The sequence below is a fragment of the Blastomyces gilchristii genome, assembly GCF_000003855.2.
Source record: "Blastomyces gilchristii SLH14081 genomic scaffold supercont1.3, whole genome shotgun sequence".
Lineage (NCBI taxonomy): Eukaryota > Fungi > Ascomycota > Eurotiomycetes > Onygenales > Ajellomycetaceae > Blastomyces > Blastomyces gilchristii.
This window is the reverse complement of record NW_003101680.1, coordinates 1,657,840-1,682,784: the sequence shown is the minus strand read 5'-3', so window position 1 is coordinate 1,682,784 and position 24,945 is coordinate 1,657,840. Positions and strand designations below refer to the sequence as shown.

General features: G+C 48.2%; 9 protein-coding genes across 10 annotated transcripts; 4 read left to right on the top strand and 5 right to left on the bottom strand.

The window, feature by feature from the left end:
- Positions 1 to 7: 7 nt before the first annotated feature.
- On the bottom strand, positions 8 to 1,981 carry BDBG_02080 (NADH-ubiquinone oxidoreductase 30.4 kDa subunit). Its single transcript, XM_002627363.2, has 2 exons — positions 1,666 to 1,981; positions 8 to 1,593 (listed from the first exon to the last, which is right to left on the bottom strand). Exons 1-2 carry the CDS (start codon positions 1,909 to 1,911, stop codon positions 547 to 549), a joined length of 1,293 nt encoding a protein of 430 aa, XP_002627409.1. The 5' UTR covers positions 1,912 to 1,981; the 3' UTR covers positions 8 to 546.
- Positions 1,982 to 2,347: 366 nt separating this feature from the next.
- BDBG_02079 (C6 transcription factor) lies at positions 2,348 to 4,443 on the top strand (the record flags this gene model as incomplete). Its single annotated transcript, XM_031720635.1, has 4 exons — positions 2,348 to 2,358; positions 2,417 to 2,499; positions 2,587 to 3,467; positions 3,523 to 4,443. 4 exons carry the CDS (start codon positions 2,348 to 2,350, stop codon positions 4,441 to 4,443), a joined length of 1,896 nt encoding a protein of 631 aa, XP_031576861.1.
- Positions 4,444 to 5,298: 855 nt separating this feature from the next.
- Positions 5,299 to 5,723, top strand: BDBG_02078 (uncharacterized protein). The gene has a single exon (XM_031720634.1). It carries the CDS (start codon positions 5,347 to 5,349, stop codon positions 5,686 to 5,688), a length of 342 nt encoding a protein of 113 aa, XP_031576860.1. The 5' UTR covers positions 5,299 to 5,346; the 3' UTR covers positions 5,689 to 5,723.
- A 532-nt stretch (positions 5,724 to 6,255) lies between these two features.
- Positions 6,256 to 9,239, bottom strand: BDBG_02076 (NADH-ubiquinone oxidoreductase 30.4 kDa subunit, mitochondrial). The gene is made up of 3 exons (XM_002627359.2): positions 9,015 to 9,239; positions 8,286 to 8,935; positions 6,256 to 8,222 (listed from the first exon to the last, which is right to left on the bottom strand). The coding sequence occupies exons 1-3, from the start codon at positions 9,172 to 9,174 to the stop codon at positions 8,169 to 8,171; spliced, it is 864 nt and encodes a 287-aa protein (XP_002627405.1). The 5' UTR covers positions 9,175 to 9,239; the 3' UTR covers positions 6,256 to 8,168.
- Positions 6,313 to 8,233, top strand: BDBG_02077 (uncharacterized protein). Its single transcript, XM_002627360.2, has 2 exons — positions 6,313 to 6,938; positions 7,058 to 8,233. The coding sequence occupies exons 1-2, from the start codon at positions 6,592 to 6,594 to the stop codon at positions 7,881 to 7,883; spliced, it is 1,173 nt and encodes a 390-aa protein (XP_002627406.1). The 5' UTR covers positions 6,313 to 6,591; the 3' UTR covers positions 7,884 to 8,233.
- Positions 9,240 to 9,671: 432 nt separating the features above from the next.
- Positions 9,672 to 15,632, top strand: BDBG_16488 (CCR4-NOT transcription complex subunit 4; the record flags this gene model as incomplete). The annotated part of the gene is made up of 6 exons (XM_002627358.2): positions 9,672 to 9,724; positions 9,813 to 9,879; positions 9,980 to 10,095; positions 10,169 to 10,537; positions 10,613 to 12,204; positions 13,372 to 15,632. The coding sequence occupies 6 exons, from the start codon at positions 9,672 to 9,674 to the stop codon at positions 15,630 to 15,632; spliced, it is 4,458 nt and encodes a 1,485-aa protein (XP_002627404.2).
- A 658-nt stretch (positions 15,633 to 16,290) lies between these two features.
- BDBG_02073 (2-oxoisovalerate dehydrogenase E1 component, alpha subunit) lies at positions 16,291 to 18,695 on the bottom strand. Its single transcript, XM_002627356.2, has 5 exons — positions 18,428 to 18,695; positions 18,147 to 18,334; positions 17,995 to 18,056; positions 17,721 to 17,930; positions 16,291 to 17,653 (listed from the first exon to the last, which is right to left on the bottom strand). Exons 1-5 carry the CDS (start codon positions 18,544 to 18,546, stop codon positions 16,886 to 16,888), a joined length of 1,347 nt encoding a protein of 448 aa, XP_002627402.1. The 5' UTR covers positions 18,547 to 18,695; the 3' UTR covers positions 16,291 to 16,885.
- Positions 18,696 to 19,015: 320 nt separating this feature from the next.
- On the bottom strand, positions 19,016 to 20,241 carry BDBG_02072 (uncharacterized protein; the record flags this gene model as incomplete). The annotated part of the gene is made up of 2 exons (XM_031720633.1): positions 19,265 to 20,241; positions 19,016 to 19,160 (listed from the first exon to the last, which is right to left on the bottom strand). Exons 1-2 carry the CDS (start codon positions 19,501 to 19,503, stop codon positions 19,016 to 19,018), a joined length of 384 nt encoding a protein of 127 aa, XP_031576859.1. The 5' UTR covers positions 19,504 to 20,241.
- Positions 20,242 to 20,282: 41 nt separating this feature from the next.
- On the bottom strand, positions 20,283 to 22,961 carry BDBG_02071. Of its 2 annotated transcripts, XM_031720632.1 has the most exons (4): positions 22,785 to 22,961; positions 20,915 to 22,658; positions 20,417 to 20,838; positions 20,283 to 20,351 (listed from the first exon to the last, which is right to left on the bottom strand). In XM_031720632.1, exon 2 carries the CDS (start codon positions 21,778 to 21,780, stop codon positions 20,917 to 20,919), a length of 864 nt encoding a protein of 287 aa, XP_031576858.1. In that variant the 5' UTR covers positions 21,781 to 22,658; positions 22,785 to 22,961; the 3' UTR covers positions 20,283 to 20,351; positions 20,417 to 20,838; positions 20,915 to 20,916. The 2 variants fall into 2 exon arrangements, with proteins under 2 accessions (XP_031576858.1, XP_002627400.1); XM_002627354.2 differs by having other exon boundaries at positions 20,330 to 20,838; positions 22,785 to 22,923.
- Positions 22,962 to 24,945: the final 1,984 nt, after the last annotated feature.

The window sequence follows — 24,945 nt, the reverse complement described above, 5'->3', positions numbered from 1 at the left end:
GATTCGGGCAAGAAAGAGGTTTAAAAATAGTTCTTAAGTTTTGATCCAACCCGCCCAAATTACTCCGCTTTGTAATCATAATCTCCACGTTATGTTTCAGCTTCTGCATTCCCACTTCTACTTGTCGATTGATCTATGATTGAGATATGTGTGAAGTTCGCTCCTACTGTTGTAACAATACAAACTATAGGCTACGGTTTGCGATAGGAGGACTAGACCACGCAAACACTGATTGGGTGTGAAATTTGAAGAATATGGAATATGTGATACCACTATTCCTACAAAGGTTACGTACGGGGCAGCTCTGGATATTGGAAAATGAGAAACGCTAGAGATAAATATCACAAAGGCAGGCCATGGCACCAACTCAAATATCAGATCCAGTAACGTTGTAAAACGAAATTGCTCGGTTATATGGTGTATATTGGTAGTCATTCTGTAGAAAAATGGTAAACGATTAAGAGCACATGCAAAAGCAATGCAATCAGTTTATGATGCAAGAGACTCTTCGCGTAGCGCAGCTTCTCGGTGCCTTTCATAGAGGATTCAGTCGAATACGACCTTCTTACCCTGGAAAGCAGCATTGCTCTTCTGCTCCTTGGCTTTCTTAGCAGCCTCCCAGGAAGGATGCAGAGGCTTCTGATCCGGGGCTGGGCGAGGCCTAAGTTGTTCGAAGTTCGGATTCGGGGCTTGCGCAACCCGATCGACTTTGGCCCTTCGAGAAGACATGCCCCCTGCAAACCCTCCCCTCCCACGCCTCCCTCTCATCTTATCACGAGCTGTAGCCCCTTTCCGCATATCCCATCCACTATCACGCGATTTTTCCTTCTCCGGTGGTTGGTTTTTAAGATGGTTAGCCCCTGAACCAAATTTCTTTTCCCATAGTTTCCTCCTAGCCTGTTGGCCCATCCTATTTTTCCTCGGTTGAATTCCCGCTGCGGCGGCGTCTTCGTCGGCGGATTCAGATCCTGACCAGTAGCCGCCCAGAGTGAGAGAAGGAAGGAATGTTGTTTCTGGGTTCTTATTATTCGATTTAGAAGGTTTGGTTTTGGTTTTCGATATAGAGGCCGATGACCCGGTAGAAGGGGTTGGTGAAAGGGACGGTTCATATCTTGCCGAATTACGACGGAAACCATTATCGTTGTCTCGCCCCCCCTCCTCGTCCGATCCTGATTCCGACTCTGAAGAAGATGCCAGTCGGGCATTATATTGCTCCATATCTGCGTCTTCCATTGCCAAATCATTTTCATGGCCATTGGCTTGCTGACGGTTAGATCTCGATTCCTCCTCCACTGCGCTCAACCGTTTGGTTATCGGCGGAGTGGTCTCGCGCGTCCTGCTTTTCTCAACAAGTACTCCATCACCAAGGCCTAATATTTGCCGTATTCCGCTCAAAATACCCGGTAAGACGTCTCTCACAGGGTTTGATTTGAACAAACGGGCTACGACGTTCGCTTCAGGTCCGTTTTTTGGACCTTCGGGGAGGGGCTTCCTCGCCGCCACTCTCGAAAATGCTGGTGATTCTGCAATCCGTTTTGTCTTTGCAAGATGCTTGAGCAAGTGCCGTTCCGCAGTAACCCCCAAATCCAACCCCTACAATTGTCAACTCAAGATCGAATTATATATAGTTCGGCAGAACAGCACAAACGAGAATGTAGACTCTACCTTTAATGCTTGAATTTCCTCCTCTATTCGCGATAGCTGAGCCGTTTCATTCGTCTCTGTAGCTGTCTTTTGGCGACGTCCTAGCTTCTGACGTTCAAAACCACGGGCGGTTTTGAGAGCTCGGTGTATTAGTTGACAGCCATGCTCAATCTTCTGCTCGAGGCGGGTGCTTTGAATTCCCAGTCTCCTATCATCCGGGTTGGATATGTCTGACTTCTCATAGTCACCTCGTTTCCGTTTTGACATGTTAGTGCTTGTATATAGTTACTCCTCAGCACCGTAGTTTGCGCGTTCTGCTGCGCACAAACAATGAAATAGCTGCAACATTTTCGCTCATTGAACAGCTTCGAGGTTTGAAGCAAAATGAATTTTGGCGAGAATCACGTGAAATGTTGCTGAGTCAGCGCGGTAGTTGGGCCAAGCGGCTATTCTCCTTCTAAATCGGGACAGTGGGAACATCAAACTCGGCATCTCGTAAGTTAACGAACGCGCTTTAGCAGCAAAACGGCTAACGGTCCGCAGGCGAGCTGTGGATATAAAAATGGTGCATCGGCAATCATACACGAGCATCTCATAACTCCAACAACGCCTGACATGGCTTCCCAAACACCAGAACCCCAGCCCAAGGTCCGCAGAGGGCCTCGAGGCAATAAGCGTGCCCGCCTTGTCTGCCTTCGTTGCCATGAAAAAAAGGTAACCGGTGCAATTAAACTGAGCAACCTGGGTCTATGTGTGTTAACCGGCATCATAGATCAAATGTGACCTCCAAATCAATAATTCCGAGTGCGAATCTCCGAGATGCTCAAGATGCGAAGTTGCTGGGTATGAATGCCGGTATGTATCATGAATTTTCTGCGGGGGTGATTAAATTTTCACATATTGACCTGTTTTTAAGCATTCGTCCATCCAAACGCGGCGCAGGTAATCGGGCTTCCATCCGGCATGGAAGCCTAGACGATCCTGACGCGGTTGATTCATTGCCCATTGTTTCTTTGCCATACGACCCCACTTCTAATTCGACACTGAGCAATCAGGGCTTGGTTCAGGTTAAGGCTGAACCATCTGCTCAGCTGGTAGTGCCAGATGACCGAATGGTCACAGAAAGCACTTCTTACTTCTCGGGGGGAGTTGGGAGGCAGCAACTCTCGTATCCAAGTACGCCAGAAGGCATTCGCCAATCAACCTCCCAGCTTCTGTCAGCCCGGACGGCCTCGTTACCTGTGAAGACTCACGATAGCGGGCATGCCCAGAATTCCTTGTATTCTAGCGAATCAAGTTTTCCACAGATGCTAGATAACTCCGCTGCGATGAATCAGCTGGGTTCAGCTCAAACGGGGTTACAACCTATGGATTTACCTCCCCCGGCACTGCAAGAAAGTTTCATGGACACTTATTTTCAGTATTGCTATCCGTGGTGTCCCATTCTCGACAGCTCTATCCTCTTCCCAGAGCAAGAGGAGTCCCGTTCTGTCCTCTTCAATCAAGCATTGGCTCTTCTTGGAAGCCGAATACAGCCATCAGTTCTACAGCATGTCCCTCCGATTGTGTACTATAACCGTGCGAAAGCACTCTTTAATGGGAACCATGAAAGTAATCCGATAACTTGCATGAAAGCGCTCCTGCTATTTTATTGGTGGGGTTCGGCCCCGAATAGCCCCAGCCTCGATACCGTATGGTGGTGGACAGGTGTTGCCATCAGGTTAGCACAGCAAATCGGCATACACAGAGAGCCAAAGCCCGGGCAAGTTATGCGACCAAATGAATCTCCAGGTTTGCGGCGACGAATTTGGTGGACATTGTTTGTAAGCTAAGAATATGCTCAATATGACCGAATTTATCAGCTAACGAATCCCGCAGGCAAGAGAACGCCTAACAAGTATATGTCAGGGCAGGCCTTGTATAATTGACCCTTTGGACTGCAATGTCAGGGAACCGTCACTGGAAGATTTTCCAGAACCAAAGGACCATTTCCGAGCGCAAATTTTCATATATTGGGTTCGACTTTCCCACCATGTTGGCAAAGTTGCAAAATATCTGTTGCAAAGAACCGAAACGACACAATTTCCGGGATATTTAGCTAGGCATTTGGTTGACTGGGTTCAGTCCCTACCTGAAGCTTTGCGCTTACCCATCGCAACTAATCGCACAACTCCATTCAACCGGGATGTGCACCAACTACATTTACCCTACCTCACGACAATAACTCTTCTCTACCTCACAAAGTCCTCCCAGCCGCTCCCCAAAGCATATACCACTGCTGTCCTTTCTGCGTCCTGCGTTGCCCGTATTTTCGAAGACCTTTTAGCCCGGGGATCCATTTCGTTTCTCCAAGGTATGGCGGGGTGGCACATCGCTGTTGCGATCTTAGCACTGTTACATGCACGTCGAATACCAACCCTGACTGAAACTGCGGACAACCATATCGCCCTTCTTAAAATCGCCCTAAAGGAGATGGCCAAAATGTGGCCGTCTGCAAACATACTAGACCAGGAACTCGACCGCCTTCGCGCGAGTAATAAATTCCTCGTCTCCGAAGAGCGGTCCCCAACACACGCCATGGACGTGCGACCCACCAACTCATTATCCGAATTAGCCGATCTTGCAACCGGCACACTTATAAATGTCATGGACTTTTTCCCGTTTGCCACGATCCAGACGAGTCCCCTGATCGAAATATTGTTGACACAAAATTCTACGATGATTTTCGCTGATCTCGAATGGCCGCGCGATATCTCAACCCAACTACATGATTTACTCGACTCGTTTGGAGGTGTTTAGTAGATGGGATTTTCTAATACTTTAACGAGGGCTTTACTTTTGTTCTCCTTTCCATTAAAAACAGAAGCATGTCGTTCGATGCAACTTTTTATATACATAGCTGAGGAAGCGAACTTTCGGTAAAAAATAGGTGCTCTATAGCAAATGGTCTCAATTTGATTTATTATGAGGGATGAATTGGAGTTTTATGGGGTTTGTCAGATGTTGGGTTTTTTCTTTTCCTTTTGTTCGGCTTTGATCTTTATCATCTTCTCCTCCTCCCTTAACACCTAACTCCCCAAAAAAAAAAGTTCAAAAAGCGGTTGGCAAATTTGCCATCGCGTCTGATTAGATAGTACTAACCTTCTCCAAGAAGATTAATAATATTCACCTCGTCGACGAGTTGTCTGGATATTCTTGTGAAGTCCCAGTTCTTCTCATCCTTCCCTGCAAATTAGTTCAAGGGAAACTTTTGACAATTGCCGGTTTCGCCGCCAGTGCCGAGTTATGGCACAGGGTGGGTTGCCGATCGCCGAAAGCTTGGCGCGGAAGACACCCGCCCCGCTTTTATCGGCAAAACTTAACATCGACCCTTCATCGCTTGTAGATAAGAAGTTCATTCATACCCGGCAAGAACTTGGTAAACCGCCAGTGCGCTGATGAATGGAGAGCCCGTGTATTTTGCCCCTGGCTAGGTTCTATACCCGTTGTCAGTGGATGTTAGAGTTTGAGTCAGTTATGCATGAAAACCGTATGAGCCCACGTTAGGTGGGTACGGGACGTGGCCCGTTTATTTTCACAGCATTTTGGCGAAACAAATGACGCGATACTGTTGGGTTATGGACTGGTTGTCCGAACTTTATGCGGCCAATCACTGCACCTGTCGACAGGGCGGGAAGTTGAGATAACGGCCAACTTTCCCGGATGGAGTTTAACGGCTATTCCAGACGTTCCACAGATACATTGTTTGGATGCGGAGCTTGCATGTATCCAGTTTACCGCTTTTTAGTGTTTCCGAGATGGCTGAGTGTGAATTGCTATGCTACGCACGGCCAGTTCAAATTCGAGCATTCGTGTCGTGTAAGAAGGAACCTCTTCGGGGTTACTCCGCAACAACTTCACTGCTTCTTGTCCCTCGTTCCTAGACGCATATCCCAGGCGTTGCAGCCCAAACAAAGTTCAGGTAGCAACATCATGACTCTGAGAATAGGCTCACCGCTGTCAATCCACCTTGGATTGGCAAATTTGGCTCCTCCCTCTGCCTAGTTCATCCCGAAGGATTAGTACTCGCGGACAGGTCCCGCCAGTGGCTGGCACATCTATTAGCCTCTACATTGCCTACCACCGCATATAAAATCCCTTAGCCAAGGAACTGACAAGGAACCCGGCTACTCTGGCTACATTCTGGCCTCGACTGGCTTCATGTTTCCCTATTAGCTAGTTGTCATTAAATGTAATGTGCATGCGCATGTACAGTACATATACTTCACGATGTCACATCCCATCATCCAACGTGGAATGTTAAAGGATGAGAGAAGAAATCAAAGCTCCCCGTGTCTGACACATACGGCGCTAGCCTAGAGGTTCCATTTCCATTTTGTTTGAACAACGCTATGGCGATATTTCTCCCCAAATGAAGGGGTGGGAAATTATGGACGGGTGTCATGACCTGACCATGGGAGTGACACCTACTGCAACAGGTGCTGGACGGAGTATAAGAATAAGAATAGGGCATTTATCTGAAGAAGGGAAACAGCTGATTTCGATCAAAGTGATATTTCGATATTTCTACAGAGAGTTATCAGCGAAAATTACATTCGCTATCTTATGTCTTCATTATCTAGAATAACGTATATCAGGAACTCTTATTATTTCCGAATGTTAAATAATGTTGATGTCAACGTTCAAGCAATAAATATTCTACGGGGTTCAAATGGCGGGTTAGTTAACTGTTTAGTTGACAATGATTCACATGAAATGGGCTGGCTGAAGGCAAAAAAACAAAGAAAAGGTCCCGAGATCTGCGATAAGCTGCATGTGCAATTGATGTGAAGACGGCTGGCATTTTTATAACCCCCAGAAACGCAAACCTGAACAAGAAACTTATGCAAATATCCTAATCAATATACGTTCCTGAGGAGTAAATACAGTCGAACTACCTCCTTCGCAATGTGTACAGGAGCGATCAGATACCTGCTCCCTCTCCTCTCCATCTTCGCCGTCTATTCCATTTTCATATTTGCGCATCGGAATGGCTTTATTTCCATGCTTCAGCATGCCATAGCTGATGGTATCCTCCCTGAAACAGACGAGCGGCTGAGAACAGATATCACTGGCGTCCATGCGCTGGACCAACTGTTTGCCAATCTAATACCGTTTTTCTGGCCGGTGGTTGATGGCGGCTCGCCCAGCGCAACTTTGTATGGGTTGAAGTTCTCTGGTGCTATCGGCAGCCTGTGGTCGTTGGTGCTGCTGGAAACGTTTCGGGCTGGGAATAAGTCATTTCTTGTTTTGTAGTATGTCGAGATGCATTGTTTGATACCCTAAGACAATCTGTGATTTCCATGGAGTATCGTTAGTAAATAAGATACAGCGACATATAAAAACCTATTCTAATCAAGTTATGATATTACAGTCCTGTGATAATTGGCGTCCTCCTGCAATTATTTACCTTCGGGGTCGTTTTGCCCATCTACGCAGCGCTTCATCTCTTTACATCAAGGACTCTGTCAGCCCGCCAAACCATCGACATCCCATCACACTCACTCACAGGTGTAAACCTCATTCCCCTCAGCGTAATCCTAGGCTACCTCCTGCCATCTCTTGCCATGGTCTTCCCCGAAACAACAACCACAAGTTTCCTGCCATCAACCCAGGAGCGCATCGCCTTCTGGCAACCCTGGCCCATCTGGCTCTGGCTCATCCACTCCACACTAACCAGCATTACGGCCCTATTCAGCTCTCCAGTCCCCAATTTCCAAGGCGCCAAACATACCCGCTCCGCACTCCGTCGTGTCTACGCCTTCGCCTTTACAATCACTGCAGTCCCACATATCGCTGCCTGGTCCCTGTCCCTCGCCGCCGCCATTTTCCCCATCCTCTTCGACCAGGATGTCGCAACTGCCCTGCACCCAGCGCGCGTGTTTCTGAACGCCATGCCCTGGTCGGGCGTCCAGGCAAAATCCTTTGGCGAAGGTGCGCTGTGGTTCCTGCAGTGGGACCAGGCAGTGGGAGTTGTCGGGATGCTCCTCTGGGCTATCGACCTGTATGTGGCGGCGCACAGGGCCCGCAAGGTTAATGTAGGATGTATCGGGCTGGCGGTTAAGGTGGGTTTGTTGTGCGCTGTGTCTGGAATGGCAGGGGCTGTGGTGGAGTTAATGTGGGAGAGGGACGAAGTCCTGCTTCAGGGAACTGGGCTGGAGAAGGTGCAGGGGGCTGAGAGTAAGACGAAAAGGAGGTAGATGTTTTGTTTCAAGTCCTGGGCAGCTGAGTTGGATTTTTTCGGTGATTTTGTTCGGGCACTCTACTGTGTTGTTTTATCACCCTCTTTCCTTAATTTTTTTTAGTCTTGTCGGTATGGTTTTGACGGACATATGGATATGCAGAAATATAGTGAGCAAGTCTAAGACATGATTTAGTGAAGTATATACATGAGATCGATACTAGGAAAATTGGAGTTTTTAGGAAGGTGAAATAGTAAATCCACGAGCGTAAACGGAAACAAATTGTTATACACTATATCTGTGCTACTTTTTTGGTTCCTCCTTCTTCTCTTCAGGCTGAGGGGTGGGCAATTTGAACTGTTATTGTGGGTGTATGGGTTAGCCTGGGATGTCCTCTAAAAGAGTGTAGAATTGACTTACTTCGCTTGGTGTCTTGTCGATACCTTCTCCAACCTGTTCCCAGGCAGAAGATCCAGCGCGGAAGTCGCGGAAAGCCTGCGTCATCTCCAATGGCTCAACAACAATTCTCTTTTTCTCCTCACAATATCGAATTTCCGTGTAGCCCGTCAGTGGGAAATCCTTTCTGAGCGGATGTCCATCAAATCCATAATCCGTCATAATCCGTCGGAGATCAGGGTGGTCCACAAAGAACACGCCGAACAAATCGTACACCTCACGTTCATACCACAAAGCTCCGTCATATAGACAGGTAATGCTGGGCACCGGGGTTGCTTCGTCTGCGTACGTTTTGACACGTATCCGCGAATTGTGACGCACGCTGAGAAGATTGTATACGACCTCGAAGCGCTGGTCGCGGCTCGGGAAATCGACCGCTGTGATGTCAACAACCTGGGTATATTCCGCCGCGGTGTGCTGTTTGAGGAAAACGAAAGTGGGTATGATGCCTGACGGGGGGACGTAGATGGTCAATTCGTCTTTCCAGACGGAGAACTGTTGAATATATTTCGGTAGGCAGGACATGAGGTATTGGCCATATTTGTGTAGACCCGCGGACTGCTCGGCGTATTTATCTACGGGGTTGACAATGGGACGATTCAACTCCCCAACAGCTAAACAAATTCAGAAAAACGTTAGCAAGTATAGAACTGATCACCGGCGCTCTTCAAACAGGCCTAGGGGTGGACTGACCAGGACGAGGTGCCTCTCGCAGGTTTGGAGTTGGTGTGGATACAACCTTCGTCCGTCGCAACGAGCCGCCTGCGGAGAAGAATCGGGCGGATGAGGGTCTAGCAGTAGAGGCCAGGGAGCGACTGGTGCCCAGACGCATGACTGGCCGTGCAGACGCCATGGTTGCGGATCAATTGGGATATAGAGGAGATAGATACTCTGGAAGACTGTAGTTTAACATCCCGAAAGTAATCCTGGGCGACGTTGGAACGAAAGAATAGCTAGATTACATAATGATCATGTCACATGACTCCGCTGATCTAAACAACTCTAAAAAAGGCCTAGCGCCGCAGAAAGCTCGTCCTCGTTCTTTCTTCCTCTTCTCCTCGTCTTTTCTCTCTTCAACTCCTCTCGCCATCACCACACTGGCACCAAGGACGCTGTAACTCTCCTGTGCGCTCTTATACGTCCTCTAGACGTATCCTTCTCCCGTTGTCCTATTGACTTCGTTTGCTATCGACTCCGGTTCTGCGGCGTTGTGGATTTTGCCGCGTTCAAAATATTTCTCTACTGATCTGCGACCCCCCCCCCCAACTTGTTCATGAGTTCTGGCACGCTGGATCAACTTCATTGCTGTAGAAGCGTCGCGCTAGGTTCGCTGGGAGAAGACGTGTCGAGATGTCATTCCGTACACAACATGACACAGTTATCGATGATGATGACGAGTCATGGTAAGTTTGGGCTTAGCTCTGTTGTCCTTTCCCGCCCCCATTTATAACCTGTTCCATCCTGACCTATATGCTTCTTTTGCCGCAATAGTCCCCTTTGCATCGAAGAGTTCGACCTGTCAGATAAGAACTTCAAGCCATGTCCCTGTGGATATCAGGTATGTGTTTTCCTATTCAAGATCCTTTTACCACTGGATTTGGAGGGGGTAAATCGTCCTTCAGCACGACGATGGCGGCTAATATTAATGTTCTTCGCAGATCTGCCAGTTTTGCTACAATAATATAAAAACACATAGTGAAGAAGGTCGATGTCCAAACTGTAGACGTGTATATGACGAAAGCACAATCCAGTACCGAGTTCCAGATGCCGATGAGTGAGTCTCACCCCTTAATGTTCATTAGCCTGCCGCTATGCCCTCCTGCTAATGCCGATTACCACCGAATCAGGTTTAAAGCGGATTTGGCATTGAAACATCGCAAAGCTGCCGCAGCTAAGAAGCGGGAAGCCGAAAAACGAGAAATAGAAGCGTCCAGTCGGAGAAACCTTGCTGGAGTCCGTGTTGTCCAGAAGAACCTCGTCTATGTCATTGGCCTCAACCCCACGATACGAGATGAAAGCCAACTTTTACAAACCTTGCGCGGAGACCAGTACTTTGGACAGTACGGTGATATTGAGAAGATTGTTGTTAGCAAGGCAAAACCGGGTGGTAACCCAAACCAGGGCATCGGTGTCTACGTCACCTTCGCTCGTAAAGCTGATGCTGCAACCTGCATTGCCGCGGTAGATGGATCGCCAAACGGTGATCGTGTACTGAGGTAGGTTGATTTTGGTCTTTGGCTCTTCTAAGTCTAAATCGTCATGTTAGCTTAGGTACTAATCAGTGGATGTAGGGCCCAATATGGAACCACGAAGTACTGCTCATCGTTTCTTCGAAATGAGCAATGTAACAACCGTAACTGTACATTCCTTCACGAAACTGGAGAGGATAACGACAGCTTTAGCCGCCAAGATTTATCCTCCATGAACACCCTATCATCACAACGTGTCCATCCCAACCCACCCACTGGACCTGGTCCTTCCACATATTCCCCATACACCCACCATGCTCAACCTGTCAGACCCCCCTCACATCCCATCCAGATCCCCACAGGCGCGCAGCCGATGCGGAGACAAAATAGCCGGGATGAAGCTGGTAATCGAATTAATACCGACTCTTCTGCTCTACCATCATCTGCAAGCTGGGCGAATAAAGACTCCCATGTTCAACGTGCACGACGACCAAGCTTGGCGGCTAGTCGCTCTTCCCCAAGCCCAAAAGGATCGAATGCTGTTGTGAACAAGATTGAGGATCTAAAACGTAGTGTTGAGAGGCAATCTCATTCTGCCCAAGATTCTTCTCGCCAGCAAACCCCAACAATACCAGAGGCCTCGGGTTCATCTTCGCGTGCGAATCGACCAGCCTCCCCGTCGCCGCCTGGCCTGCGCGAAATTTCCGTGCTGGACGACTTGGTGAAAGCCGTAAACAGTCCCGACTTCCGTTTTATATTTTCAACTGCTGGCTTGTCACCTGAGGAGCTCGCGTATATTGAAAACCACCCTTCCATGATTGATCCTTACGGTGGGGTGAAGCGTCGTGCTATGCGTGAGAAAGCGGAGCATGAGCGGGCGAACCAGGAAACTGACAACCAAATGTTGCTTCACCTTAACACTAATGAGGAAGAAAATCTCGAGGGTGGCAGTTCGCAACTAGGAGGCGAGCCCGAAGAGATGCATTCAGCTGGTGCCTCGGGGCGGAATACTAGAGAACCGCTTAGTGCCATTCAGCCACCTTCGCAACAAACGACTACAGCAAATTCTGCGATTGGATCGCCCGTCTCTGCTGGCCACCAGTTTCAAGGTCTAAACATGGCTGGGAGGAGCCTCACGCCCCTCCAGCAACAGCAACTTCTGCTACTCAAAAACGCTGGCGGACAACATATGGGGTTAATGGATCAGTTGCAATCGGCTTCCATCTCCAGCTCATTCGAGCACAATCCTCAACAACGTGCAGCGGTTTATCAGAACCAGATGCCACAAATGACTGGTGTGCAGGGACATGCCAGGCAGTCGTCAAGATTCTCGTTTGTAAATGACGCCAATGCCAAGAACGCATCCAACCAAAGGCTTGTCAACCAGCAGGCATCGACAATGCAGAACGTTAACCCAAATCCCCTTAATGTGTCGACGGGCCAACATGGTTTGGGAAACCATTACTTCGTTAGTGGTGTTCAAGGACCTCCCCCTGGTTTGAAAACTGCAGGCACTCCCCCAATTAGTGGTGGAGGAATGTTTGCTCAGGGTCACGGCTTCACAAGCACAATGAATAATAACCTGGGTCTTGGGACCAAGCAAGATCCTAACCCTGACCTAATGCGTGAACTTATGCGTGGTCGAAGTGGCACGAGTGGTGGTGGCGGCGTTCAAGCGCATGAGGCTGCTAAGCGTGAGTTTATGTTCCCCTTTATTCAGATGCACAACACACCCCCTCCCCTGGCTCCCGTATCTGGCCTTCTCAGCTCTCTTTATGGCCATCATAATGGGTCCCACCAAGACCCGGGACCACAGAAGCAGAAGAAGAGGGGGAAGAAGCACAGACACGCTAACACTTCCTCCGGCGGAGGTGGTGTAGTAGATCTTGCGGACCCGAGTATCTTGCAGGCTAGAATGCACCAGAGTGCAGCTGGTGCTACCCCTGGGCAGGGACTATACGGGAGCCAGGGTCAAGGTGGGTACAATCACTCCAACATGGTCTATGGTGGTGGCTTTGGCCGGTGGTGATGATTTCCCCCTTGCACTGCTGGACCTCCTTTCCGTGACTTTTCTTTCCTTCTTCTTTGCTCTTAGCGTGTTTATTGCCATGTTCTATTTATTTGATGATAATATATGCTCTCCCTTCTTGCTTTCACCCCCCTTGTCATTTTTCCCTCGCCTGAGTTTTGGGAGTTTACGACTTCCTTCCCACAATGCTTTCTGATATTTATTTCACGTCTCCCTTTAATGTTTTCATTTTCTCTCCTATTTTCCTGCACAGCATATGGCAATCGATTCAAAATAACGGGGCTAGGCGAGCCTCGGGCGTTACCTGGGTGTTATGGTCACATTTCGGTGAGGCTGAAGGACGGCGTCAACGCATTACATTCCTTTTTTGTTTGCAGAGATCTACTCTCCTTCTTTAGGGGTTTGCTACAAGCTTGGGGCTCTTCATTAGCAACACGGGTTTTAATTTTCCAGCACTTTTGGCCCCCGCCATGGTGATTGTGGGCCTTTCTTTTGTACGTTAAGTCTCCCTTATCCTGACTTGTACCCAAGTCAGGCCTATTTCGAAAGCAAATTTCTCACATTTATTGCTCATATATAGACTCGCGTTCCACAATTTTCTTCTTCCCATTCAACTCCCTACATTCTGTGGCCATTGTTGTAATGAAGAGCCCAAGCATTATGTATATACACCGCCAGTGTTACGATGTAGCCCTCTCATATTGTTTCCGCAGTCGATTCTTTTATGCATCCCATCCTAGCTTCTTTTATTTTGTGGTCGATCAGCAGCGCTTTTCTTTGTCGTTTTCTTCCACGAGTCTTGGAGTATGCTAACAGAGATATCTTGATCTAGCAGACGAAGATTTCCCTCCTCTAGGCCCTCCAACCAAGCCGCTTGACAAACGCCCTTTGGACACATTCCGAATTGCATCAGGATCCCGCGCCTCTCATGGCTCCAATGATTCGCCCTATAGGTCTGGTACCCCTGTACTGCCACCGGGTCTTCCCCTACCACATGGGCACCCTGCTGCACCCTTCATCCACGATCTCAGCCCATCGACTTCAGCCCTATCGAGTCCTCAACCAGGACACATCACTTTACGAAGTGGGTTTTCAACACCTGTACAGAAACTCAAAGAATTAAACCCTTCAACACAGCCCACGCCGGACGCTCAAGCGTCGTCGGCCGCACCTTCCGTGCCTGCACGGACGCGAACGGCTGCAGAAATATCTTCTGGATCTCCAAAACCTAAGTCCCTAGCTGCTAGTCGTTCACAGTCTGACAGTCTCACTGCAAAGAAAGACAAGGCTCGAGAGGCCAGTCCTGGAAAGGCCGCAGCACTTACTACAAAAGATGGCAAACAGTCTTCTGAGACTCACGGCAAGCCAGTGCCCATTAAACTCAATCTTTCAATGGCCACTTCGGGGCACGCTTCCCCTTCCCGAGCCACTACGCCTAATCACAGTCTCTCCTCTATACCACAATTAACAAATGCTGCATCTCGCCCTAACACCCCGTTGATTGGTGTCTCACGTGCATCTGATTCTCCCGCACCTCGTCAAGCTAGGGTGTTGCGCGTTGTTGACACATCAAAATCAGACACGCCTACCACGCCGCACAATTCCACACCACCTACGAAACATCTATCACGGCAGCCCAGTCTTTCAACCAATAGCCGCCCAGATACTCCCAACAATGGCGACTCTGAATATGACATCCATACCTCTGCATCTGTCTCGAGGGCAAGTTCGCCACCACCTAGTCGTGTTGGCTCTGCCCCAGTTCGCACTATCACGAAGAGTCAATTGAAAAAAGAGCGGAAGCTCAAGGCTAAGCAAGCTGAAATCAAAAAGGAAGAAACTCTTTCCACTTCCGTAGTTGCTGAAGAACCCGTCCAGGCGCCGATCATTGGCAGGAAACGCAAGACAAAGAAAGCACCGACACCAACCAGCGAACACCCACCTTCTTCTGGTGCTAAGTCTGAAACAATAGATAGTACTCCACAGTCTGCTAAATCATCCAAAAACAAGACCCAGAATAAACCCGAGACATCAACACAGGCCAAAGGATCTGATAAAACGACGCGCGAAAACGCCTCCAAAGAACAGACACCGCAAAGTCTACCCGCAGAAAAAGATGAAAAATCTGAACCATGGAGGTCGAACAATACGACTGGACAACTCTTGGCCGATTCAGAAGCTAGCGGTATACCAGTGAAGGATCTTTTCTTGGAGAGAACATCGCCGCTTCCAGTTCTACTAGCGCAACTGCATCAATCTGGCGATCTTGATCTAAATACACATCCACTTTTCAATCCACCAAACCTCAACCAACGCTCAGATTTGAAATGTACAGCTGATGACTACGATATTTTGAAAAAGCCCATTGAACTGGCCGAGGAACATAGAACAAGGTTGCTCCAAGGTGAACCGGTTCACATCAACGCAGAATCCGACCTCCTCAAGTATCGCTGTCTAATAACACCTACCGGATGTGTTCTCCGCCACCTCTCCGAAGAAGAGGAAAACCGCTACCTTGAACTCGAGAAGAGCCTCGCAGCCGCATGGGAGTCACTACAGGAATATCCAGCATTAACTGTCACAGAGCCCGACGCTACCAACCGCGGCGGCGGACTAGATGCGCTCTTTGCCACGCCTGAAAAGTTCAATATCCGCTGGATCGATGGGGTGCCGGAGAATGGCCTCCTCTCCGGCCCTGCAAAGCCTTCCTCCTTGCCCTCCCCTCCCCCACTCAGTGCCAACGGCTTCTCTACCGGTTCTACAGCTTCGGAAATTGCCGTTACCGCTCGTGCTTCCGCTTCTGCTGGCTCCGGGGTTACTCATGCTTCTGTGCCCCGTTCATCCACCGCGCCAAAATTGGCGACGAGCGAAAGTCATCTTGGCGTTAGCCTTGAGGAGCTCATGAGCATGTCTGATGAGGAACTACGGGCAATGATCGAGGACGCACAGCGGGAGTTGGAGAGTTCGCGCAAGGAGGTGGATATGGTGGATAAGAAGGTGATGACTCTTGTGAAACGAAACAAGAAGCTGGTGCAGCAGGCGCTTTCTGCTGCGATGGAGTTTGTGGGGTCGGCTTCAGATATGGGGTTGTGAATCGCGGCTGTTCTGCTACTGTTGCTGGTGGCGATGGTGCTAGTGCTGGGGGTTGCGCTGCTGTAGCGTGTGGGCCGGATAGGTCTGAGTGGGCAGCTCAACAATGAAGTTGAGCTTGCTCGGCTCGTCGTCGTATCGAGGATGGTCTGACCGTCTTTCGTCGGGCATTTACCTTCTTTTGCTTCCGGGATGTATTACTACTTGGGGGGTTGTTGATTTCTCTGCTTTCTTATTTTCTCGTTTCTCGGTTCCGCTTTTCCCGTGCCCCCTCCACTACGTCTTTTCAAAGCCCGCGAAATAAAAAAGGGAACAGTAAAATCAACCTGCGGCATGGAGTTCACACTACCTGGGCGCATCTGAATTTTATCAGAATGGATTTGCTGAATGTTATTTTTGGTTTGGTTTTTTGTTAGGGTTAATTTTTCGCTCCTTCCCGATCCCCTGTTTTTTTATGGCGTCGCCCTTGATTGTTTTGTATTGGTTGGGCAAACAGGCTCAACTCTACGGAGTATTTTATGCTTGATTTGATCTTCGCTCCCTTTTACCGTTCCACTCGTTGGCGTTTTAAAAGATCTGGGTTACATTGTTGAGTTTTTGCATGGCATCTACCTCATTTTGTCATGCCTCAGTTGTCAATTGATGATTCTAAGAATGCAGGCGTACAAATTATAATTAATATTAATTTCATGGATTAATTGGTTGGTTGGTAAACAAATGAAACTTCTGTGAATACTTGTTGTCTGTCTGCTGTTTTTGAATCTTCCACATGGCAGATGAGTAACTTAAGTTACAGGGTTGATTGCGATGAATGGGAAGGCGGTGGGGTGGTTGATGTATCTTTGTTAGTTTTGGTGCCCATCAAATGACTTTGGTTTGCGTACTCCATAGATGCAGAAAACTACAGTTGAGTACCTAGTAGAAAAGGGTTATATATGCATAAAGTATCGAATCACTAGATACTTAATAATGTAATATTAGTATGAGATGTAGGTACATGTACATGTACAGTACATGAAAACAAAGGTCGGTCTATACTCCTATGGAGAACTCCCATTCCCCTCGGGTTGATCCGCAACGGAACACGGCAGCTAGTAGGAATGACACTGAGCCTCGTTCCCAACGTTTCTCAGCCCTGTGCCGCCGGCAAAGGAACGTGGAACAGAAAGCAGGGCTTAATCCACAATACAGGTCGCATCGCCAGCGGCGTCACCACGATCTAAAAGTTCGATTCTAGCCATTTCAGCCCCACAAAATCACAGGCCTTTAATCCCATCTTCAAATTCACGAAGGTCATATTCAGCCGGGTACGCCTCCAGAATACGCTTCAATTCCTCCTTCTGCCTCACCGTCGACTCCGGCATCTTTTCAAAGACATCATTAAACATCTCGCGGAGCGGTGGCTTCTTCTCCTTCTCCGCTGCCGAAAATTCACGAAGAACAGCCTTCCGCAACTCGTCCCGCGTGTCACGCTCAAGGTCTTCATTCCAGATCCCCTCGCCCTCCATCCATTTCCGCAGCCGTGTGATGGGGTTATCACGCCGTTTCCAGTCCTCAACTTCAACGCGGGCACGATACGCAAAGCTGTCGTCGCTAGTGCTGTGGTGGGAGACGCGATAGCTCATGGCTTCGATGAGGACTGGTCGTCCACCATTTTCTAAGGCCATTCGGCGGGCTTCTTTGGTCACTTCGTGAACGGCGAAGATGTCGTTGCCGTCGACGCGGATCGTGTCGATGCCGTATCCGACTCCTCGGCTGGCGATGCCGTCGCCGCGATATTGCTCCAGGGTTGGAGTGGAGATGGCGTAGCCGTTGTTTCGGCAGATGAAAACAACAGGGCACGAGCGTGTAGCTGCGATGTTGAGGGCGGCATGGAAGTCACCTTCGCTGGCGGCACCTTCACCAAAGTAGCAGGCAACTACCCTTTGTGGGATGTTAGGATTCTGTAATGACTGAAGCTTCAGAGCGTATGCGGCACCAGCCGCTTGGGGAATTTGTGTGGCCAGCGGGGACGATATGGTATACTATATTTCTCGTCAGCAATATGTCAATAAGGATGTCAGAAACGGGGTTCTCGGCTTTTTTTCATACAGTGTTAATTTTAGAGCTGCCGTAATGAACCGGCATGTTTCGTCCCCTTCCAGAATCATTGCGGTTTGCAAATAACTGGCTCATGAAATCTTTGAGTGTAAACCCACGTTGCTGGAAAACCCCAGTCTCTCTATATTGGGCAAAAATTACATCTTCGGGAATCAGAGCAGCTGCAGATCCAACGGCTATTCCTTCCTCACCCGCGGAAACCTGACAGATCTGTCAGATGGTTTATTGCATCCTGAGAGAAAAAGCTGCTTTAGTGTGAACGTACCATGTAGAAGCTCAATCGACCTTGTCTTTGCGCGTCAAACATGATTACATCCATAATGCTCACTGCGATGTGGAAATATCGAAATTAGCTCGCTATCTATCACACATAGACCCCACCGAAGGCAATGGACAGGCCCGACACAGGGAACATACCAGTCAACATATTCTTATACCACGAAATAACTTCTTCAGCCGTAACATCTGGCGCCCCTCGACTCTTATCCACAATCATTCCATCGGAGTCCATTACTCGATATGTCGGGATGGCAGTGTGCTCTGAGGGGGTTATGAATGACATATCCGTCGTGAACTTGCTATTTATGGCTCCGGGAAATCGAACACTACATTGCGCCAAAACATATGCATTCATCATTAGCTTCATGCCTCAATAGGTCCTCCTGAAAATCAGTTTTGCACTGTCCACAGCCACATACCTGTCCGACCCGGGCCGTTGTGATATCGACGTACTCCATCTTACTGAGAGCTGGGAGGACGAGCGGAGGATATGTTGACTGGCACTGCGAACGCTGCGACTAAGCAGTGGGAAAGACATCTTTTTGTTCTACCCAGACCGAGAAATTGACCGTTGCCAGGTCCCAATTCGAGGATACAGATACAGGTTGAAGAGAGCGACGAAGAGAGACAAGGAGAGCGTTGAAGATGCAATGGTTGTTGTTCCTGCCGATGGTTTGGATATTCTTCGGCTCTTTTTATCTTCTACGGCGGCTGGCGTCGGCGCCGGCAATGCCGCCTCTCACGTGATCGGCTATTTTACCACTCCGCCGGTAATACCCAGAGTACAAATAGTCACGTTTCCCACTTGTCTCATACAATACAGAACACCAGTACAGTACGGAGTAGTACGGAGTACTGTGCGTATATACGTGATGCGACACACAACACACGGCTTTCGGCTATTCGATCTTTACCGGCCAGAACTCTCCCGTAGCAAACATTCGTATATATATATCTCTGTTGAAAGAGCTTGAATCTCTCTCTCGCTGCTAATAAATGACTGCTAGCTACAACTTGTAAACAGGTCTAGGACTATCCATCCCCTCCATCAGGACGCGAACAGGAGTTTGCACTGGATCTGGTTTCCGCCACTGCCATGTCTTCAACATGACCTGCGAAGCCTTATTCCCATCAACTACATCTGCCACAGATCTGCCAATAGCCGGTAAGAATTTGAAAGCATGGCCGCTACCTCCAGTAGCGACTACCACCCCCGGACGCTGTGGTAATGTACATGTACATGGTCAATGACGAACTGGTTGTCAAAGGAGTCGGTGTACCAGCAGAGTCTGTTTCCTGAAATGCCAATTCCATACTCCCGCAGCTCGATCATATAGGTATCGAAGAATCGACGAAGCATGTGGATGGACGCCCCGTCGGGACACCATTGATTGATGGAGATGTTCATTTCGTAATGGGAGTACTGCGGGCTTGTCCTCCATTCCGCACCTTTGCATGAGTGTATTTTGTCCTCCGGTAGCCCAGTTTCATGCATCCACGCTCGTCAACGGGGAAGCCGTACATGTTTCCTTCCGGCCCGCCCCATGTTTTATACCACCAGGCGGGGAATCGGTCAGGAGAATATTTGTGGAGTAGAGGGGATTCCTTGGGGATTTGAATGAATGCCAGTGACGCGGCGGTATTTTCACACATGCCATCAATTTCTGGAAGTATATCTGGAGTCCAACCCCCGCAAGCTATTATGGTCACTGCAGCGGGATAAATAAGTCCATCAGCAGTTCGATGCCTGTAACTCGTCCACCACTCTCCTCAAACCGCTGGAATACCCCCTGAGGATATCCAAGTATGTACCAGGTTGGCCCCCAAGCACCCCGCCGTATGGAGAGCAAATCGGCATGCCTTGTCTGCGTAAACAAATCCACCAATGGAGTCGAACAATCCACGGTATTTCTCGTCTTTACCTCGTCTGAATGCGTCGATGCATTGGCCTCGACCTTCACTTCCTCAGGATCATTCAGGTTGTATTGGGTGTGCCCCAATCTAGCCTACGAAATGTTTTCCAACGACCGCTTGTCGAACTCAGTTAAAACTGATTCATGCGTCACGCGTAGGTTTCCAGTGTTGACATATATTCGATCATCTCTACTAATCCCCGCAGGTAAATCGTTGCCCCGAGTCAAATATTCGTTCCATTTTTCCCAATGTTTTAGAGCTTCAAGAGTGAGATCTTGGGATGTCTTTTCATCCCCGTACGCTGCGCGTCAAGCACTTCTTAGCGTCTAAATTCTCCATGCTAGGGCGCAAGTGGCCGATGGAAAGGGATGTATGTTCAATCGGATTTGGTGATCCTTGGGAAAGGATTGCACAGGGTTGTCCAAAAACCTGAGCACATTATTAATCCTGTCAAATTGGAAGGCGTGTTGCGTTGGATAGTCATATTCAATTACCTCAAGCTCCAGCGAATGCGCTACTTTGTCCCTTAAAGGGGTTGCGCGAGATAATGCCACCGCGAAAAAATAAGGAAACCAGAAGACAAAGAGTTAAAGTATGTATAATAATATTAAGGTAAAAATATACACATGTATTCTCCCCGTGGCAAAGAAAAAGTCAGCTGAGGTTCATAAGAGAAACAGCGTCAACATAAATACATCCCCGCGCTCGTACTATTAGAGTTACACACAAAGGGTAATAAAGAATGCAGAGTCAAAAATGAAACCCTGTCGAGACAAGGATAGTGCTCCCCTCACCAACTAGTTCAAGCCGTGGACAAGGTGGATTCATAAAGGTGAGGCGTTGTATGGACAACGGAGGAGTTCCTCATTCCCAAAATAGACGGCTCAGGTCAGCTCCGTCATTTCCCTCCACGTAACTAAGAATTGGAAGCCTGGTCAGTTTATAATAGACATGCGGGAATGTTATGTGCTATCTTCAAAAAGCTTACTCACATTTACAAGACGACGCTCAAGGGGTTGAGCAGAGTGGAGAGAAGTGGAGCGAGGCCACCAAGACCAAGAAGATTCAAGAGGCCAGCGACCAAAGGAGCGAGCTGAGCGATGAGGCCGCCGACAACCAACATGTCTGGGGCATCAGTCATGGAGGAAATGTTAAGGGTGGTGAAGGTCGACTGGAGCCCCAGCTTGCTAACAATGCCAGTGACGATATTGAGGATGGCCTGGAGGAGATCCGGAGAGATACCATCGACCTGCGGCAAACCACCGGAAGAGGTGATCTGGTCGAGCTTGAGTACCTTGGTGATGGTCAACAGACCAGTGACAACCTTGGTCACTTGGCTAGGGCTAAGGCCACTAATCTCAGGAAGGGGCTGACCACCAAGCACGCCGTCAAGGTTCACAATTTCGAGGCTGTTGGTCACGACTTCGAGGTTGAGGAGGCCAAGGAGACCAGGGGCGAATCCTCCGAAGCCTAGGCCGTTAATGATGGAGATAACGGCGGGCAGAAGTTGAGCAAGGAGGTTCGAATCCAGGCCGTCCACCTCGGGTAGTTCGGTAGGCGCATTAGCTGGGATATCGTCGGTGGGGAAGCTGCACACCTGAGGGAGTCCACCGGTAGGTTCCACTTCCGATGGGACGGAAGGGACTGTCGGGATGCCGTAAGAAGGGGCGGAAGGGATGGCGGATGGGATAACTGGGGGCGTGACAGTGGGAAGAGTAGGATCAACGTCGCTGGGAGTGGCGGTTGGGGTTGGAGTTGAGGATTCAGGAACTCCATACTGCTGCGGAGCTCCGTAGGCCAGGGGAGAAGCTGCAGCAGAGCCTGCAAGGACGAGGGCGGAGAAACCGGTGAGCTTCATCGTGAGTGAATTGAAGTTAATGTGCCAAAAGAGCGACAATATGAAAGGGGAAAAGACGAAGTAGGTACAATATTAATGAATGACTTGTAACTGAACAGAAAAGGAGTGACTGCTGAGAGGAAGAAGAGAGAGAAGAACAGAAAGCAAGAGTTCTTCCCTGTGCGATTTATACATCCTGATCAAGAATGATCGTCAGTCGTGACTTCATGCCTGCCCCATTGCAATTTGTCTGGTGTAGTGATAGTTCGTAAAGATGGTTAAGATGCAATTTGAACTAACCATCCTTCTTCGAATCTTCGGGGGCCATCAGCGAATCGGGCAAAAGTGCGCGATGGAGCTTTTGGCGTCTGAGCAGAAATGTTTCAACCAAAGGATCTCAATCCCACGCAAACGGCTCATCGTGCCTCCAACTGGCCGGTGTGTCCCCTGGACTAGGAATGTAAGAGGCAGAGATTTGCGCAGTTGAGGCGCTTTATATAGAAACTTTCATTTTATGAATGAAGATCGCGGCCAGGGTTGATGACAGTCACACAATGCCAGACACGGCTGATATCACTGGCGGGTGCATGCAACAGCGATGTCCATGTCTTCGCCATTAATATTATTGTCATGCATGTACTCCGTACTCCGTATTTTTTCACCAGCTCTACCTCAATGCTTTTTGCTGCGAACGTGTGAACTGTGGAGAGAATTTCCCCAGGGGAGACTGGTTGCTTATTGCGAGTTGGAAACCTTGATATTCACGGCGGTAGCTACGGAGTAGCTGAAGGCATGCTTTGATCTGGTCTTATTAGCTCCTGCACATCTCACTTTAAATCTCAACAAGCAGCCTTTTGACCGTGTGTCCGATACTCCAGTCCGTACCGCACTATTGTGACCTAAAGCGTTTCCGTCCATAAGTCTTTCGTTCCTGGCCCGCCTTAGATGGCGATGTTATTACTACAAAAACGTGGAGCATCACTTCACGATCAACGGGGGAAGCAAGCAGGAAAATTGTGTCGTACCTGTGTACTTAGAGTATATGGTGCTTGGTTCCTTTCACCTGAAGCGCAGCGTTTTAAGTTGTCGGGCGTCAATTGTAATTTCAAGATATCTTCAACAGTCCCACTTGGGCTAACTACTGATCGCAACTAGATCAATCAACTAAATCAGGAACCCGCTCGGAAATACGGTCCAACCACGCCGAAAGCACCGAGCCTGTACCAAGTGGGCTTCCAGTATAAACTGCTTCAAAAGCTCCCCTCCCTTTGTTATTTCGCCAGACCGTGAGATAATATCCGTGGCGTAATTCCTGAATCATGTCTTTGACAAACAACCATTACACCATTAACAAATTCCCTGGGCAGGGAGAGAAATGTGAGGGGTTGAATATCTTCCAACTAACAACTGCGGTTCGTCCGTGGGGTTCTCATTTGTCTCCCAAGCTGCGGTTGAGCAACAGGGTGAAAACAGCAGAGACCAGAAAACTTAACTATATGTCACTATTAGTATAATAAAAATTGGCTCAACTGAATTGAACCACAAGGCAAACTTCATTTTTTAGAGATCATCAATGTGCTTCTGTGAAGGTATATTTTACTATACTGTTTGCCTACATTCTGGGATAGTCCGCACCAGTCTCATTAGTTGTTGCAGGTTCTTCAGGGTTAAAACGAAATCCACAGTCACCCGCAAGAATATCAAGCGCGAGAGTGCATACACCTGAATTGAAGGTTGACTAAATGCAGGCAATTTTGATCAGCTATGGAAACCCTTCTGGGTATATATGTATTGTGTTGCAGGGTCTGCTATCCAATTTTGCGGGGTATGAAGAATGGGAGTGCATTTGGAGTTTCCATCTTTCCAGTGATCTCAATTTCATCAATTCATGGCCAAACCATCCTCTCACTCTCAATGGAAAAACAAAAATAAAGAGGCTGTTGATTACGCTGCGTAAGCATGGGAAAAGTGGTGACCATCTCCACTAGAATTCATCATATTGCTAGTGATCAGCGGAAGCATGGAGTGGCTGAAACAACCTCTGATGATAGGTAGACAAGTACCCAATGCCCAATGTAGCCCCCGTGTTTTAGGATAGGAAAATCCTACTCATTTTAAAATACCTCTTCTTTAAAATATCATTTGTTCAGTGTGGACTTCTACTAGTAGAGCAGTGGGCCTGATACGCAGATCTTCAAATGAGGAGGAACTCAAACTCTGAAGACTGATTCTTGACAGTGCGTTCGTCTGCTCTCATGGCCAGTCCTCCCTTCTAATAGTTTTTTCACGAACACGGAGTGTTGTCATATCTAGAGATTAAATACAAATACTAATGTTTCTCTTAGCCTTTTGGTACCACCTATGAAGCGCTCTTGGGGAAAGGTGCTTCTTGTCAGAATTTTGTGTGATAGCTCCTGTAAACTTCCCCGATGGCTTTAGAAAAAGGGGGCTTTCAACGGGGTCGAACAAATTAGGGGCAGGCAAAACAGATAATGTGAGCTGAGTACCTACCTTGAAAGGTTTGAATTAATGAACAAAAATGATGTTTCCTACCTAATATCTCTACATGTTAGCTTTATTCCCCAACACTGAATTTGTTGAAGGATTTAATGTTACTTCCCAGCAATATCATCCTGGAAGGAGGATGTGACTCTCAAGGCTGGAAGGTGGGGTTGATTGACAAGTTGATTGACAAGTTGATTGACAGTTGATTGACAGTTGATTGACAAGGTGGGGGCGGGAACACCTTCGTCCACATGATTATCCCCTGTCGGCCTCAGGTTTTGAAGCCGCTGTCAACCAAAAATGGTGAACTTGAGGATACTATGCTGATAAATTGTAGTGTGATGCGCAATTTCATATCTTAGAACACTATTTATTCTCTGTCATAAAGTAGAGTGTCTTCTGAATTTTGCCTGAAGTCAACTGCTGGACTCACATCAACACACTACTTCCATAGAGGCATTGATATGATCAAACCCCAAACATGGCTTCTTCTTGAGAAAACATCATAACTACTCAAGTATAGTTACTATTTCTTCATGGGACAGTCATACCCTACAGCAATTCTAGTACTGATATATGAATTGAATATATAAAAATTAAAATTTTATATCTGAGATAAAACTCTCTGGGAATGAGAGATTCTGATATATTTGTGGGATTTAGTCAAATCCTGTCTCATGT

Bases quoted from the DNA above. Each gene is read 5' to 3' on its own strand.
- BDBG_02080 (XM_002627363.2), bottom strand. From the start codon at position 1,911: ATGTCAAAACGGAAACGAGGTGACTATGAGAAGTCAGACATATCCAAC. The intron at 1,594-1,665 runs GTAGAGTCTACA...TGACAATTGTAG, and splicing joins AGGAAATTCAAGCATTAAAG to GGGTTGGATTTGGGGGTTAC.
- BDBG_02078 (XM_031720634.1), top strand. From the start codon at position 5,347: ATGGAGTTTAACGGCTATTCCAGACGTTCCACAGATACATTGTTTGGA.
- BDBG_02077 (XM_002627360.2), top strand. From the start codon at position 6,592: ATGTGTACAGGAGCGATCAGATACCTGCTCCCTCTCCTCTCCATCTTC. The intron at 6,939-7,057 runs GTATGTCGAGAT...ATGATATTACAG, and splicing joins AAGTCATTTCTTGTTTTGTA to TCCTGTGATAATTGGCGTCC.
- BDBG_02076 (XM_002627359.2), bottom strand. From the start codon at position 9,174: ATGGCGTCTGCACGGCCAGTCATGCGTCTGGGCACCAGTCGCTCCCTG. The intron at 8,936-9,014 runs GTCAGTCCACCC...GAATTTGTTTAG, and splicing joins GCGAGAGGCACCTCGTCCTG to CTGTTGGGGAGTTGAATCGT. The intron at 8,223-8,285 runs GTAAGTCAATTC...CCACAATAACAG, and splicing joins TCGACAAGACACCAAGCGAA to TTCAAATTGCCCACCCCTCA.
- BDBG_02073 (XM_002627356.2), bottom strand. From the start codon at position 18,546: ATGTCTTTCCCACTGCTTAGTCGCAGCGTTCGCAGTGCCAGTCAACAT. The intron at 18,335-18,427 runs GTATGTGGCTGT...GGCGCAATGTAG, and splicing joins CAACGGCCCGGGTCGGACAG to TGTTCGATTTCCCGGAGCCA. The intron at 17,654-17,720 runs GTATGAAAAAAA...CGAGAAATATAG, and splicing joins GCAGCTCTAAAATTAACACT to TATACCATATCGTCCCCGCT.
- BDBG_02071 (XM_031720632.1), bottom strand. From the start codon at position 21,780: ATGAAGCTCACCGGTTTCTCCGCCCTCGTCCTTGCAGGCTCTGCTGCA.